Source organism: Manis pentadactyla, chromosome 2 (genome assembly GCF_030020395.1).
Source record: "Manis pentadactyla isolate mManPen7 chromosome 2, mManPen7.hap1, whole genome shotgun sequence".
NCBI classification, from domain to species: Eukaryota; Metazoa; Chordata; class Mammalia; order Pholidota; family Manidae; genus Manis; species Manis pentadactyla.
The window spans coordinates 96,701,368-96,717,708 of record NC_080020.1 but is presented as its reverse complement, the minus strand read 5'-3'; the positions used below and the strand labels follow the sequence as shown (position 1 = coordinate 96,717,708).

Genomic DNA, 16,341 nt, shown 5'->3' with positions numbered 1-16,341 from the left:
ACATTCAAAAATCCATTAACGTCATCTACCACATGAACAAAAAGAAGGAGAAAACCACATGATCATCTCCATAGATGCTGAAAAAACATTTGACAAAATTTAGCATACATTCATGATAAATACTCTCCACAAAATGGGTATAGAGAGCAAGTAACTCAATGTAATAAAGGCCATATATGACAAACCCACAGCAACATCAAACTTAACAGCAAGAAGCTAAAAGCTTTTCACCTAAGACTGGGAACAAGACAGGGATGCCCACTCTCCCCACTTTCATTCAACATAGTACTGGAGGTCCTAACAATGGCAATCAGACAAAACAAAGAAATACAAGGAATCCAGATTGGTAAAGAAGAAGTCAAACTGTCACTATTTGCAGATGACATGATATTGTACATAAAAAACCATAAAGAGTCTACTCCAAAACTACTAGAACTAGTATCTGAATTCAGCAAAGTTGCAGAATACAAAATTAATACACAGAAATCTGTTGCTTTCCTATACACTAACAATGAACTAGCAGAAAGAGAAATCAGGAAAACAATTCCATTCACAATTGCATCAAAAAGAATAAAATGCTAAGGAATAAACCTAACCAAGGAAGTGAAAGACCTATACCCTGAAAACTACAAGACACTCATGATAGAAATTAAAAAGGACACTAACAAATGGAAAATCATCCCATGCTTTTGGGTAAGAAGAATTAATATTGTCAAAGTGGCCATCCTGCCTAAAGCAATCTACAGATTCAGTGCAATCCCTATCAAAATGCCAACAGCATTCTTCAATGAACTGGAACAAATAGCTCTAAAATTCATATGGAACCACCCAAGACCCCAAATAGCGAAAGCAATCCTGAGAAGAAAGAATAAAGTGGGGGGTGTCACGCTTCCGAACTTCAAGCTCTACTACAAAGCCACAGTAATCAAGACAGTTTGGCACTGGCACAAGAACAGACCCACAGACCAGTGGAACAGAATAGAGAGTCCAGATATTAACCCAAACATATATGGTCAAATATATGATAAAGGAGCCATGGACATACAATGGGGAAATGACAGCCTCTTCAACACATGGTGTTGGCAAAACTGGACAGCTACATGTAAGAGAATGAAACTGGATTATTGTCTAACCCCATACACAAAAGTAAATTCGAAATGGATCAAAGACCTGAATGTAAGTCATGAAACCATAAAACTCTAAGAAAAAAAACATAGGCAACAATCTCTTGGACATAAACATGAATGACTTCTTCATGAACATATCTCCCTGGGCAAGGGAAACAAAAGCAAAAATGAAGTGGGACTATATCAAACTAAAAAGCTTCTGTACAGCAAAGGATACAATCAATAGAACAAAAAAACATCCTACAGTATGGGAGAATATATTTGTAAATGACATATCTGATAAAGGGTTGACATCCAAAATATATAGAGATCTCATGCACCTCAACAAACAAAAAGCAAATAATCCAATTAAAAAATGGGCACAGGATCTGAACAGACACTTCTCCAAAGAAGAAATTCAGATGGCCAACAGACACATGAAAAGATGCTCCACATTGCTAATCATTGGAGAAATGCAAATTAAAACCACAATGTGATATCACCTCACACCAGTGAGGATGGCCACCCTCCAAAAGACAAACAACAACAAATGTTGGTGAGAATGTAGAGAAAGAGGAACCCTCCTACACTGCTGGTGGGAATGTAAATTTGTTCAACCATTGTGGAAAGCAGTATGGAGGTTCTTCAAAAAGCTCAAAATAGAAATAATATTTGACCCAGAAATTCCACTCCTAGGAATTTACCCTAAGAATGCAGGAGCCCAGTTTGAAAAAGACAGATGCACCCCTATGTTTATCACAGCACTATTTACAATAGCCAAGAAATGGAAGCAACCTAAGTGTCCATCAGTAGATGAATGGATAAAGAAGATGTGGTACATATACACAATGGAATATTATTCAGCCATAAGAAGAAAACAAATCCTACCATTTGCAACAACATGGATGGAGCTAGAGGGTATTATGCTCAGTGAAATAAGCCAGGCATAGAAAGACAAGTACCAAATGATTTCACTCATATGTGGAGTATAAGAACAAAGAAAAAACTGAAGGAATGAAACAGCAGCAGACTCACAGAACCCAAGAATGGACTAATAGTTACCAAAGGGACAGAACTGGGGAGGATGGGTGGGAAGGGAGGGATCATGGGGGAAAAAGGGGCATTATAATTAGCACACATAATGTAGTGGGGGGCACTGGGAGGGCTGTACAATGCAGAGAAGACAAGTAGTGATTCTATAGCATCTTACTATGCTGATGGACAGTGACTGTGATGGGGTATGTGGTGGGGACTTGATGATGGGAGGAGTCTAGTAACCACAATGTTGCTCATGTAATTGTAGATTAATGATATAAAAAAATCTACAACAAGCATAAAACTGAGCACATGATAAGCATTGGGTGAAAATAATGAGGATGAGATGCACATTCGGTAAAATGAAAAGCATACAGTAGTCATATAATTTCTAATGTTGAACCATATTCATAATTACAACAAAATAATAAAAATAAATAGTATTTTTGTTTTGAAATTAAAATATATGGAGGTAATACTTAAAATTTTAGCTGCCAACTTTTATTTATCCTATGTCAAAGTTCGCTTACACATCATTACTAGTGAAGTTTATAATTTGATTTCTCTCATTTTATAGTTCCCTAAAAAAAATTCCAACGGCACTATCTTCTATACTGTCTAAAACAAATAAGTAATTCCCATATATTATTTTAATCCAAATTTTGAATATCTTCTACACAAGTAAATAAGAACACATTTTAATCCAAATGTCATGTCTATGTGTATATATGTCTGGTAGTTTCCAGATACACTACGTTTGGTCTAAATAAGAAAGACCTTATTCTTGAGATTTTGCAAACGATTTCACTTCTATTTGCTCTTGCTGAAACAGCTTTCAGTGCTCTAGATAAACAAATGAGAAATTAAAAAATGTGTGAAGAATCTAGAAATATCTAATAAATATGTAGAATACTCAAGCAAAGAAGGAAATCAAACATTTTTATTTTGTCTTTTCTTTCCCCAGTTTTTTGGTTAAAATAAACTAATCTGGATGTAAAACCAAGCTATCATTTACAATTAATTGAGGTTATGAGGTAAAAAATTTTCATGTGATTTCTACCAAAATCTTTAGAAACAAAAGAGTAACAAAATATTTACTTTGATTTCATGGTGTCTAATTCCCTTGGACCAGATTAAAACTCATGAGTTACCATGTAGACTACAGTGAGAGTTTCTACTTCCCCACATGGATGTGTCCTGCAACACTTACACACAGCACAGCAGCATTCTGTTGTTTCTGCTTGTTTACTTGTTTAATCAAACAAGATCTCTTTCCCGACATTTGAAAGGTTAACTGAAAGTTAGCATGACCAGCTTTGGCTCCATTAAGTCCATTAGGCATGCGAATATACTTGTTTTCCAGCTGCCAGTAATAATGCTTTTTAAGTTCACAATTTAACTCTCAAAACCAGCTTTCAGTTAGTTAACTTCCTTCTACTTCTGCAGGTTCCTACATACAACTGACTATTTTAAGATTCACGTCTTCCTAGCTCATATTTCTTCCACTGCCAATTTAACATGGAGTTAAACAGACCCAGGCAGGGTGGCAAAGGCTTATTTGCAAGGGTCCAAAGCTACGGAGGCTGATGAAACACATTCTTCCCAGATACAAAAAACAAAGCGTGATACCTGTAGGACTTTAAGAACCGCAGTCTTGATTTGGCTCTTGGAGATGGTCCTGGCAATGTGACTCCCTGAGGATCCCAGACAAAAGCCATTGTAAGGAAGGTGCCAGGATGGCTGGAAACAGCAGGAAGTCAGAGTTGGTGAGGAGCCCTGGGGCCAGAGGGGCCCGCTGGGAGCAGGAGGCACTTGTGGCCCAGTGCAGGCATTTCCCCTGTGTGGCGGTATGCGCTGACAGGGAGGTGGCAGGCTGACTGAAGCAGGGGTGGAAGGGATGGCCAGGACTTCCTGCTGCCTGACACTTGCCCTTTGCAACAGAGCTTGCTTCACACAGACCTTATCTCATTAATATTGTGAGAAACACTCCCCTGCAAATTTGTTTTTTAAATGCAGTCCTGATTAAACAGCATGGTCACATGCCACTCTGGACAAGCACAACACACACACACACACTGTAAAAAGGATGATTGAAGTGGGTGAACCTTTCTATCAAGTGTGACGTTAAAAAGAAAAAGTAAATAGAGGGCCTTTGTTTAAAAAAAAAAAGTGAATACATGAATACAGCTGGGAAATTCGAGAAAGACTACTAAATTTCACACCACTAGCTGCCCCAACTTATTTTCCTTATTTCAACTTCTCTTAGGAACAGGGATGAACATCATTATTAGCAAACCCTGCACAGGATTTAATCATCTAGAAATGCCAGTGCCCCCCTGCAAGTCACTGGGAGAAAAAAGGCAGATCGCTTTCAAAGCTTTCGGCAGCTTTTCCCTCAAGGAGCTACTGCGTCACCTTGGAAAGTGAATTATAATGCATGACTGGAAACAAAGATCAATTTTCTTGTCCATTTTCTATTCCCTAAATACATTTCTTAACTCTCTGATAAATCCCTTCAAACAACTTTCTTTCAAACAAAGTAAATGATGAAAGCCAAATAACAGTCCTTCCCAGGTTTTATGAGGCCAGCATATTTCGGGGAGGCACGTATCTTGGGATCCTGTACTGGAGGAGTCAGAGAACCCCAGCGCCTTCACTGGCCCTTACCTCCCAGCTGCATTTCGTGATAACAAGGCAGCATAAATCCATCAGTCCCTGTCCAAACACTGCCCCGTGGGTGACCTCAACTGTAAAACAAGGCAGAACTCCACTTCTCCGGGATAAGATTAGGGAGACTTGCAGTGCTCAAGAGTGAATTTAACTCACTCTGAACTGGACAAAATTGCCCAAAAGTTGAACTTAGTGATCCTCACCATATCTGCCAAGTTTTCAGACCCCTGCAGCCCAACCTATCTCTTATGTACCCAAGGGGTCCAAAATATTCATGCAGTTTCCACAACAGCTCAAGTCAGTAAACAAAACTTATTTTCACAACAGCATCCAGCACACCAAGGGTTCCTGAGAACACTACAGGTTCCCTATCAGCTTTGGGAAGGAGCAATAGAAAACATTTGCATGGTCTCACCTCTTGGCTATCTGACAGTTGGGCTGTAAGAGTGGGTGAGTAGATAACTGACTGAACCGCAGCAAGCGTGGAGAAGCCAAGAGTTCAAAAATAAGTGCATTCTCTCTGAATCAACTAGCAATATTTTCATGCTTCACAAATGACACCTTTTATGCTTTTGTATATGGATCCACATTTCATGAGAGCAAAACTGGAGATCACCTTCCTGGTATTCTTTGAGAAGGACCCAGAAGGTTCTATCCCCACAGAAGCCTGCCTTTCTTGGTGTACAAAATTCCAGTGTCATCTTTCATTCCTTTTTACAATTTAATTTCCATGTCATGACAGCTTTTAGGAAATGCAAACATTCCTGGCAGAGTTAATACAGACCTGAACAACTTGGTATTTAGGAGAATGGCTTCATCTGAAACTGAAGCCAGGCAGTGTAAGAGAACTGGGAGTCTGGGTGAGGGGGGTGGGGTGTGCCCCAGAAAGTGGGTGGGGTGGGAGGACTGATGTGAAGGTGGGGCACAGACACAAGTGGTAGGGCAGGAGGAATAGTCCTGGCAAAGATGGACTTTCACCTTCCATGCAATACAAAGGTCTCATTCTATCCAGTGGCATTTTAAAATTTGTAGGTGAAAAAGCCTCAATGGTTTCTGAAAATGAAGGTTACCATCTAAACATACAACTTTGGGAGCAACAACAATATTACTTACATTGCAATTATCCTACTTGGGCTTATCACCCTATCTCCCCAGCCAGGCTGAAGCCAGCAACAGGCACTGTGACTAACACTTGTCTGGTAGACATGCTAATTCACATTTTTTAAAAATGTTCTATTAATTGATATCTAACTGATAAAATATTAGGGGAGAATGAAGAAGATACTATAGAATGTCCAACTTTTCTAAAAGAAATGTTTAATGAAGCAAAGTTGTCTTTTTATGATTTTGCCAAAACATTTCTTCCTTCTTTTTCCCCCCTGCTTCTTTAAAGCAGACATCTAGAATAAATGGGATAAACACAGTGGATCCATAAATGTGAAATCCTACATGAAACTGGATAAAGACACAAGCAGTATTTACCATTGTTAATGTTATTTATTTATTTATTTTTAAAATACTTACCACTTCCTTCTCATTTCTTCCATACAGTTACGCTTCATTCCCCTGTTAGGTTATCTGGCCTCAGCAAGGTCACAGAAGTAAGGTACATTTTCTGATATGAATCATGAGCAAAGCCTTAATTTCAGGTAGGAATATCAATAGTGTTTTGAGGGGCTATCTAGGACTTCACAGACATGAGAATTTAGACAAATGGAAAAAATACAAAATTAAATAAGATGTTTGCCAGGATGAACCTTCATTGTCATTGATGTTTACAACTTTCACTTAATATGTTCAAAAGCGTAGAAAAGGAAATAAAGTAGAAATATTTTGAATATTGCAATTTGTCATTATTAAGCATTTATTTATCCAGAAGAACACTAGTAAGGAGAGACGAAAGGCAAGAGGAGATGTTCCATCCCAGAAATACACTCTTCTTTTACAAGTTGGAAACTAAGTTTATATCCCAGGGAAAAGCAAATTCTGAAATCTGAACTTTGTCTCTACCCAATTATTATCCGCCTTATTTTTAACTTCTGTAAAACCTCAACAAAATGTCCACCTTCTGCCAATAACTCAGATCTTATGTTCTACAGAGCTCTAAATAAGGCATCTTTTTTTGCCTCTTGACTCTAAGATTTGGCTCCAAGATTCCAGATGTTACAAATGGCAAATTTGGGGTTTGGTGTTGGACACAGAAAATCAGAGTTTCCTTTATAGGAGATAGTCACTATGAATCACACTGAAACTCACAAATTTAAAAGTGGGAATATTTAAACATAATATACACAGGCATCTGCTTACATACCAAGTCAGGTGGGGGGTGGTGAGCTGAACTTCAGAGAAACAAAGAGTTACATTAGTGGGGTTGCATTATGTTGAAATATATTGCCTCAGGAAACCAGAGCAGGCAGAGATATGGGTTCAGGATAATGCTGTATTTTGAAATAGTCACTGCTCACACACTCAAAGGCAGTAGAAGTTTATGTGGAAGCAAATAACTTCATTTTTATTGATCTCTGATGGGAGTTTCATTGTAATAATCCTATTTTCAGGCTGATAGATTGCAAAAGAGTATGTCAAAAGGAAATCTAACAATCGGATTTGTGCACTTGTGAAAACTAGTTCATACAGTGTAAGGAACTGGTTTAAGGCTTTTTATTACATTAATTTATCACTATAATTAGTGATCAATTATTACTCCAAATGAAATTGCTGCAAAGTAATGTTAGTGTTTTCTCTGAGTTGCTTTCAAGTAACCGTTCTAAACTATATGTGTCTACTTGACTTAGAGGTTAATTCTTCCATGTTACGGAACGGAGGAAAATTATTTTCTGAGTTCTAACACACAGTATGCTAACAGAACTGACAGTATCCCACAGTTTGTTTTCAGCTGCTACAAATGCACCTTTATTCACATATGTCCCAGGACACAAACAGAAATAAAATGTAATTAAAGAGCTAAAATTAAACAACTGACAAGAGGTGTGACTAACTATAAGAATAAAACATAGATAAAATTGTGGACTGTGTATCAAAATGTTTTGCTATACACTTAAGGTCTCTGTCTACATTAAAGCATTTTTAGGAAATTTCTTTAGCAATCTGGAATATATTTAAGTCAAGCCTTTTCTATCCAATAAGGCACTTTTATACACAGATTAATGTGTGTAAAAGTCTGCTGCAGTTGGTAATTGTCTAACTGTCCAATTGTCTCTATATGAATAATTTAAAAGTCAGAAAAATTCTTCTTTTCAATATTGTAATCATGAATGCAGACTGAAAAAAAAAATCCTCTACTATTGACTAGTGTTGAGTGACAGGGTAGATAAAAGAAATTTATCTTGAAAGCTACTTCCTCCAAGAAGCCCTCCCTGCTTTTCAGGCCAAAGGCTGTCTCCACAGCACTCTACATTTCCTCTGTGTCACTGTCAGCATATTTATAATTACTACTTATTCAGTGTCTGGTTTCCCTTTGGATCCCAATTCCTCGTGAATGGCCTGGGAAAATAAGTCACAAAAAATGTTTCTTTAATGAACAAACAAAACTGATAATCTCAGGGTTCTTGAAAATAAGATGCATCATGTGCATTATATTCTTTAATTTTCCTAAATAAGGGCCAAAATTTTGCAGCGGCAGGCCTTACTTAATTTATCTTTCCTTAGATGCTCCCTCTGACGAAGCCATGATTGTAGCAATACATGAGTAAGATAAACCAGAAAAACCACTGTCGTTGTTATGACCACATGAAATCCACACCTACCTCTAGAACAGTGTTTTGTTTTGATGAAACACCATTAGGCAAACATTCAGGGAAGTCCTGGTAGAGGGGATGAGAGGTACAATTTTGCCATGAACTTGCCATGTGACCTTGAGCACTGTTGCTTGACATTGCTGAGTTTCATGGTCTTACCCAAATGTGAACTATAGCAAAGAGTTTCTGAGAGGAATGAATAGGGTCATTTATACGAAAGCATTTTGAAAATGCCGCACAAAATTTTAACTACTCCTGATAATGTTGTTAAGCTTTTGGGGGAGCTAAGAAAACTATTTTTATACTGTTTGAAACATTTCCAATTAGAGCAAATTGTACTCTTACATAGGTTACCTCATGAGCATGGTGAGTAGGCCTATCACTTTACTGTTTTCAAAAGGTTCAAATCTTCAGTTTTGAGGGTAATTTTTTCTCTATATGTTACCTTCTTATCCTAAGTGTAAGAATAGAATGTCAAGCTGTTACATTTTAAATTTCAATCATAAACAACAAAATATGGACGTTTTATTTGCAGTATGAAAACGCTCTATTGGTTCTGTTTACTAGAACTAAAAAAAATTAAGTGGCAAGGACTTTACTAAAATTAGCTGATGGAATTTTTCTCAGTTGTTCAAAATCCTGGGCTTCTCCTGAATATGGACATATTTGCATTTTTTTATTTTTGAAAACTTATGGGATCCTGAAGACAGGTTGTTTCACTGGGTATGCATTTTCAACACTGACCCCAAATGCATGCTGTTCCTCATTGGGGACCACACACCAAATATGGACAAAAGTGACCTTTTTCAGGTTTTTCGAACTATGTTAACAAACAAGTTAAAGCAGTATAGAATTACCAGGCTGAAAAACAAAACTGCTCCTTGGCGAGAAAGAAAAAAAGACCCCAAATACCAAGACTCTCTAAACAACAATTTCATCGTTCAACTTTTTGGCACTGTGAATTTTTTCCATGACCATATTCAATATCTCACTAAATCTGGGTATCTATTTTTTGGAGCCAACGTTCATAAACTCTCCCAATTTGGGATACTTGTTACTGACTTGTCACCCCCCCAAACCAACTTCCGGTGCATTGGCTGAGTCTGTGAGGGTCAGAATACTTTTCTAATGTCTTATTTTGCTATGATGGTACCAAACACTTACATGGTATTTATTCTGTGGTAAGGGCTTAACACAAATTATATTGTCCTCGCAATACTGTATCTATGAGTTTAGTCTTATTTTTATCATGTTCTATGGTTGAGGAAATAGAGGCTTAGAAAGCTTAAGTAACTTGTCCCTATGATTACAGAGCCAGTGAGTGGCAGATCTGAGATAAAAATTCAGGTCCCTCCAATTGTAAAACCTATGCTCTGAACCAGGATACACCTAGAAGGTAAATGAGTGCAGGGGCGCATGAGGGCAGGTCCCTTTCTGTGGACAGTTCCGTCATGGAGGAAGTTTCAGATTTTCCCAGAAGGAATGGGTAACAGATACAATAGTTAGGAAATCTTATTTGACCTTAACCAGCTTCAGGTAAGCATTAGTATCACCATTTTGTGATGAGTAATCTGAGGCATGGAGAGACTAAGAAACTTGTTTAACACCACAAAAGTAATAGGCGTTGGAGATGAATCCAAGCGAGTTTATGTCTATCTTGAATCTTATGTCTGTGGTAACTGACTCCCCCACCTCTTTAAATTCCTAAATCTAGGGTCAAGAGCAGCCGGTGGGCCTGAGGTAGGACTGAGGTTGTCAGCAGGGACTGGCAGGGCTCAACTGTGGTTAGGAGAGGGTTACAGCAGCAGAGGGAAGGCAGCTGGCAGATAAGGCAAGACTTGGGGAGAGGGAGAGTGCCCGTGTGTGGACGCACTGTGCATCGCTCTGTATTTCCTCTCTGCGTATTTTACGTAGAAGAGAAATAAAACACTTTGGTCCAACCAATGGCAACAATTCCCTAGGGGCTAAAACAGAATCTGAACATTTAAATAACAATGAAAGGAAACAAAGCTTGTGTTTATTATTTGTTTTGTTTTGTAACAAGATGCTTGAAAATTAAGGCACCATTTTCTAGCTATCCCTCCAAACACCTAAGAAATTTATAACAGACATTACCCTATTAGGGTGTTACTAGGGCGAGGGCAGGTGCTAGCTCTTGCTTCTGCTCACGTCACCAATCTTATTTCTATTGGTTCAGTGGAGTTAAGTGACTTTCTCAACTTGGTGAATAATGGTCCTTGGTTAAAACTCTGGCTTACCTCTGAATTTTAGAAAATCAGCCATTTGTAAATTAGGGACTTTGTCTGTTAGATTCACTACCTTTAAACTGTGCAAGTAAATCAGAGAACGCAGTTATTATTTCATTGGTCAGGTGATAGATATCAAGTAAAATTATTTATAGCAAGTTCTGATTCAAATTTTTCAGTTGGATCTATTTTACTTTGACAAGTAAGTTACAGTAGCTCTTAAGGTTTTAAGGGATTTACATTTGAAAATAAAATAAATTGCTGTCAAAGAAATAAAACTGTATGCGTGGATTTTTAAGTACTATTTAAGTACAGATAATGAAATGTTTGGTGAAGTATTTTTCTAGATATTATAAGAATGACTCTAAATCACAAAATCCTAAAAGCTATGGCCTTGTAAGCTAGTTTCCATATGAAATTTTATTCAATGGCTAATCCATCCTTCCCTTTTCCCCTTTTTTTCCTTCAGTCCTCCGACCCACTCATAAATATCTATTAGGCATATACCATGTGCCAGGTGTTACGCCAGAAGCTACTGATGATCAATGGTGGACACAATCATGCCCAAATGGGGCTTAGAACTAACTGAATGAACCAAAAATTGAAAATCAAGGCATATAAGACATTGGCCTGGGTTTACATTCTTTAAAAGTATCAGGACAGTAGGAAGAGAAGATGAACAAAATATTTACAGAAATCTAAAATGACCTGAGGTCTTGGTTATGAAAAAAATGTACATAATTTAGGAGAAGGTGATTTTTCAGATGATGAACATGAAAAACAAACCAAATGAGATATTTCTGGTAAAACACCTTTCTCGGTACTTGGGCCAGGAAAAAACACCTCTCTTCCGACAGTCAATTCTTAATATTCTGTCAGACTTAGAGAGGCATAGGAGAGAAATGTTTATAAAGAAGTTATTTCATTCCTAGGGCCAAGTGTGGGTCTAAATTAGTGCTAGGTGGCTGAGGATATACAATAAAAATGGGACCTGTCCCCTCAGAGAGGCCAGCAAACCAGAGAAAAAGATCTCACCTCATTAAAATATCTCTGTACCCTACAGAGCTCAGTATTTTCTCAATTAAATGTATCAATATTGGGGGTGGAAGAAGGGCTAAATAGGTGAGGGGAAGCAAGAGGTACAAACTCCAATAATGGAACGTGTAAGTCACAGGGATGAAAAGTATAGCACAGGGAATATGGTAAATAATATTGTAATAACTTTGTATGGTGACAGATGGTAACTACACTTATCAGGGTGGGCATTTCATAACGTATATAAGTGTCAAATCACTATGTGGTTCTACCTGAAAGCAATATAATATTGTATGTCAACTATACTTCAATTTAAAAATAGTATCAATAATGCTCACAACATTAAAATGGACGAACTGTCCCTTGGCATCTTCCTTTTACAAATAAACAAAAATATAAGCATGCTAAAAATAGGGCCATCAGCCTTGTGATAGTCCAGAGTTGAATTACAGATGCCCTAAAACACAAACTTGAGTGAGCATATAAATCTTGGTCCTGAAAAAAATGTAGAATATACTTGCTGTATTAAAATATTTTTTCTAAAATAGTATTATGAAAATGTTTAAAATAGATACAAGTTGATTTTTACAGTGAACACCTATGCATCTACCACTTAGATTCTGCCAACAACATTTTAAAAATTGTTTCTTAACAGGGGATTATCATATTGGATTTGAACAATGAGAACTATACTCTTATAATAAAATTCATCTGAATAATATTTATGGATTGTACATTATGTTGAGCCTAAATTATAAAGCTCTAGGTTTTACTATTTATTCTATATTAAAGGGTGGACTTTGTACAGGCAAAAATGATATGTTTTTATTTCTATTATAATAAAATTCTCTATAATTAAATAAAAGGGTGGACTTTGTACAGGCCAAAATAATATGTTTAATGTGAAGAACAGAATAAATTTGAATTCCTAAATCTACTAACAAAAATAAGTTAATAAAAAAAGTTAAAGATATGCTCAAAGATCACCTATTATCAAAATCAATATCCATTTAAGTAATAAAACACTTAACCCTGAGGTTTTTATTCCAGTTTACTCCTAGGTAACATGTTTTCTGATTTGTTTAATATAGGGTAACTGAGTAAATTGTGAGTTCAGTCAGGGTCTTAGGAATGGGATAACTAGGAATCTTCCATAATTACTCATATTGTACAAAATATGCTATAAAAGCTGTAAATCAGGAAATGTTTCAATAAATGTAAACTTTTTGGCTTTTCTTGGGCTTTTTTATTTTCCTTTTGTTATATTTTTAAATAAATATCATATAAACATTAGGTCTACTGTATTATGGATAAGAAAGAGACTCTATTTTCGTAATACATGAAAAAAAAAATCCCAACATCAGTGAATCTCTTTTTTCATCTACTATTTTTGATGTGCCTATGGAAAAGTCAGCTTGCTACCTTCTCAGCAATTTGAGATGCACATCAAGGTCAAATGACATCACAAAAGGGCCAGAAGGAAACTAATTTTAGTCTCCATGAAACCAAAGAACTCATGTAAATAATTCCTGAGCACCCTCAGCTCATGTTTGGAGTTGGATATGTGAAAAAGAATCCAATCAAGGAGCAGGTACCACATGCTGGCGTGTTCCAGCTCTGTGGGTGCTTGGAGGACTTTAGAGCATCTTAGATTCAGATGATCAGCTCTTCAGATATATTTATGGGTGTGTATTTGCAACTATAATAGAACCTCATTATAGCAGCTCAGTGAAAATAGCATACAAAGCTATCAAAACCATGGAGTGGCATTTTCAGGAAGACGTGAGTGTTAATACTCTGTTAAGAAGTACATTATAAAGTGGTGTATATGTATACAATAGAGGATTATTCAGCCATAAGAATGAAGGAAATCCTAACACTTGTAACAACATAGATGGGCCTTGATATTATGCTAAGTGAGATAAGTCAGATAAAGATACACAAATACTGTATAACATCACTTATATGTGGGATCCAAAAAAGCCAAACTTGTAAAAATAGACAGTAAAATGGGGCTTACCAGGGATGGGGAGTGAGGGAATAGGAATGATGTTTAAGGGTACAAACTTGCAACTAGTAGATAAATAAGCCCTGGAGATCTAATGCACAGAATAGTGATTATAGACAACAATATTGTATTATGAACACCAAACTTTCTAAGAGATTCAATTTTAATTATCCCTACCCCAAAAAAGAAATGATAATTATGTGATATGATGGAGGTGTTAGCTAATGTTAATGCTACGATGGCAATCAGATTGCAATATATAAATGTTATCAAACTAACATGCTGGCCACCTTAAACTTGCACAATGTTATGTATCAACTATATTTCAATAAAATGAAGTACATTATGAAATTGTTAATACTAAGTAGAATCTAATTAATCCCAAATAGCATGTTATCAGTTAAATCAAATTAATTAAAATATACATCAAAATGTTGACAGTTATCTCTGGATGGTAGGATCATAGGCATTTATAAACTTTCTTATCTGCAACAAATAGGGATTACTTTTGTAACCATATAAAATTAAAAATAGGTTACTAAAAAAGTTTAGTAATTTTTCTTTTCCTGCCAGAAGTTTTAAGATTTTAGTTTGATTAGATTTCAACCATAGGTCAGGAATTAAAACTCTTGAATTCACATTAACTTAAATATGTCTCATAGACAGTTTATATGTTACTGAGATGTGGGATAGAGAGAGTAGTGCTGGGAAGCCTGATAAGCATACACATCATTTAACACCTAGGACAATATGATTTTAAATCAAATTAGAAGCAGCATGATGTGGTTTGAAGACATTTAATTAGAGAGGAGAGAGCAGCAGCCTCCAAGAGATAGAAGAGCCAGGGACAGAAAAAAACAAAAAGAGAAGCCAAGCTTATGATAGATCCAGAGATCCACTTCATACCAGTGTGCAAGTACATTCTCTTTATGAAGAGTCAGAAGTGTGCACAGCAACCCCTCTGAAGAGAGGTTCTCACGGCTGAACCCTTTTCACCTGACAGAGCAACTAGCCAAACAGGCATTTCCTTAGCCTTCATCATCTGTTGACTGATTTCTAGACCTTAGAGGGCATGCATATGTGGGCATGGGCAATGAACAGACTTGGTATCCTATTTTTCTGTTTTTAAGTGTGTACATAACTTTTCCACATGCGTGTGTTTTCTTAACAGTAATGCTTTCAAAGTACTTCTTAAAATAGGAAATCACCATTATTTATCCTCACCACTTGACAAACTTGCTCTTCTGCTCTGATAAACAGTATTTCTCCATTTGACAAAAGAAAACTGAATACTGAAAACTGGAGAATATGTTAAAAATCCAATATTGTCCATTTGTCTGAAAAATATAGAACCATTTATTTATAAAATGTTAGTATGATTATGAGTACCATTTGGAAATGTATTCATCTGAAACTTCCTGTGATAGCCACAGATGAAAATATTACCATTTCAGTAATGTGAGAATTAGGGGTATTTTTATGTGCTTGAATTAACTCTCTAATTAGAATAAATCTTATTCATGTAAATAATTCCACTGACTTAAAATTATCTGCTATAGATAGATAGCTGCTCAGTGGGAAAAACAAATTCTGGGTATTTCCTGTAAAAGCGAAATTACTCTGGAATGTGATATAATGTCTGCAAAAAGAGTTGGGCTTTACCTGACTCAAAACATGAGAAGGATTTGTTTTCACATTCAGTTAAACTGTTGACTGGAATTAAGTATGATCTTCCCTTTGCCTGTGCTGGCTACACTATGTCATACAAAACATGCTTCTGAGCTGTGAGCTAGGCAAATAAGGAAGTACGCTGAGCACAAACCATTACTAAAAAGCAATGGCAACACCAAAGGATGGCTTGGGGTAGCCCTCCATAATCTCTATCAGATTTTCCCAAACCACCCAAAACAAACATGTAGAGGAAGTAAAAACACTGTGCTTCCTCTGCCAATGCAGATTCAAGACAAATCCCCAGTATCCCCTACCTTCCAATCAAATTGTCATCACTACTCAAGCTGCATTACGAAATACTGCTGTGGCCTCTGCTAAAAACTCAGACTGTTCACTGAAGCACATCACTGTCCATGTGGAAAAGAGAATATGAGGCAGAAAAGGAAGCAACAATCATGTGCAGAAGCCCGCCCATATTCAGGTCTTATGCAATGCACTTCACATAGGCTTGTGAAGGACACACCTTGCAGTTATATGGCCATCTCTGACATTTTCCCTGATTCTAAAATAGTATACTTACTCCCTTCTTGGATGTCTAACAGTGTGAGGTTGAATTCCTCCCAGGCAGACCTTGCAAAGTCTTGGCATAGGTATTTTATTTGGATAAAAGGCAGGGGGTAACTTTACAAAGTTAGGGGATGGGGAAGTGGGACAGAAAGGGAGAAAAGTCAATAAAGTGCATTAATAAGGAGGTGATGGTTGTGGGCAGATGGAACTCAATTTTCTTGGGGACCGAGGGGCCATAAACACAC

The 16,341-nt window shown here is 36.8% G+C and overlaps 1 protein-coding gene across 14 annotated transcripts in view; it reads right to left on the bottom strand.

Moving 5' to 3' along the window:
- PDE4D (phosphodiesterase 4D) overlaps window positions 1–16,341 on the bottom strand; it is a 729,058-nt gene that overhangs the window by 338,441 nt on the left and 374,276 nt on the right. The window contains exon 1 of one of the 14 annotated variants that reach the window (XM_036901633.2): window positions 3,771–4,208. The exons of the other annotated variants lie outside the window; for them this stretch is intronic. Coding sequence (XP_036757528.2) covers window positions 3,771–3,859 — 89 coding nt within the window. The 5' untranslated portion in view covers window positions 3,860–4,208. Of the gene's footprint in view, window positions 1–3,770; window positions 4,209–16,341 lie in introns of those variants that run through there. 14 annotated transcript variants of the gene reach the window in all.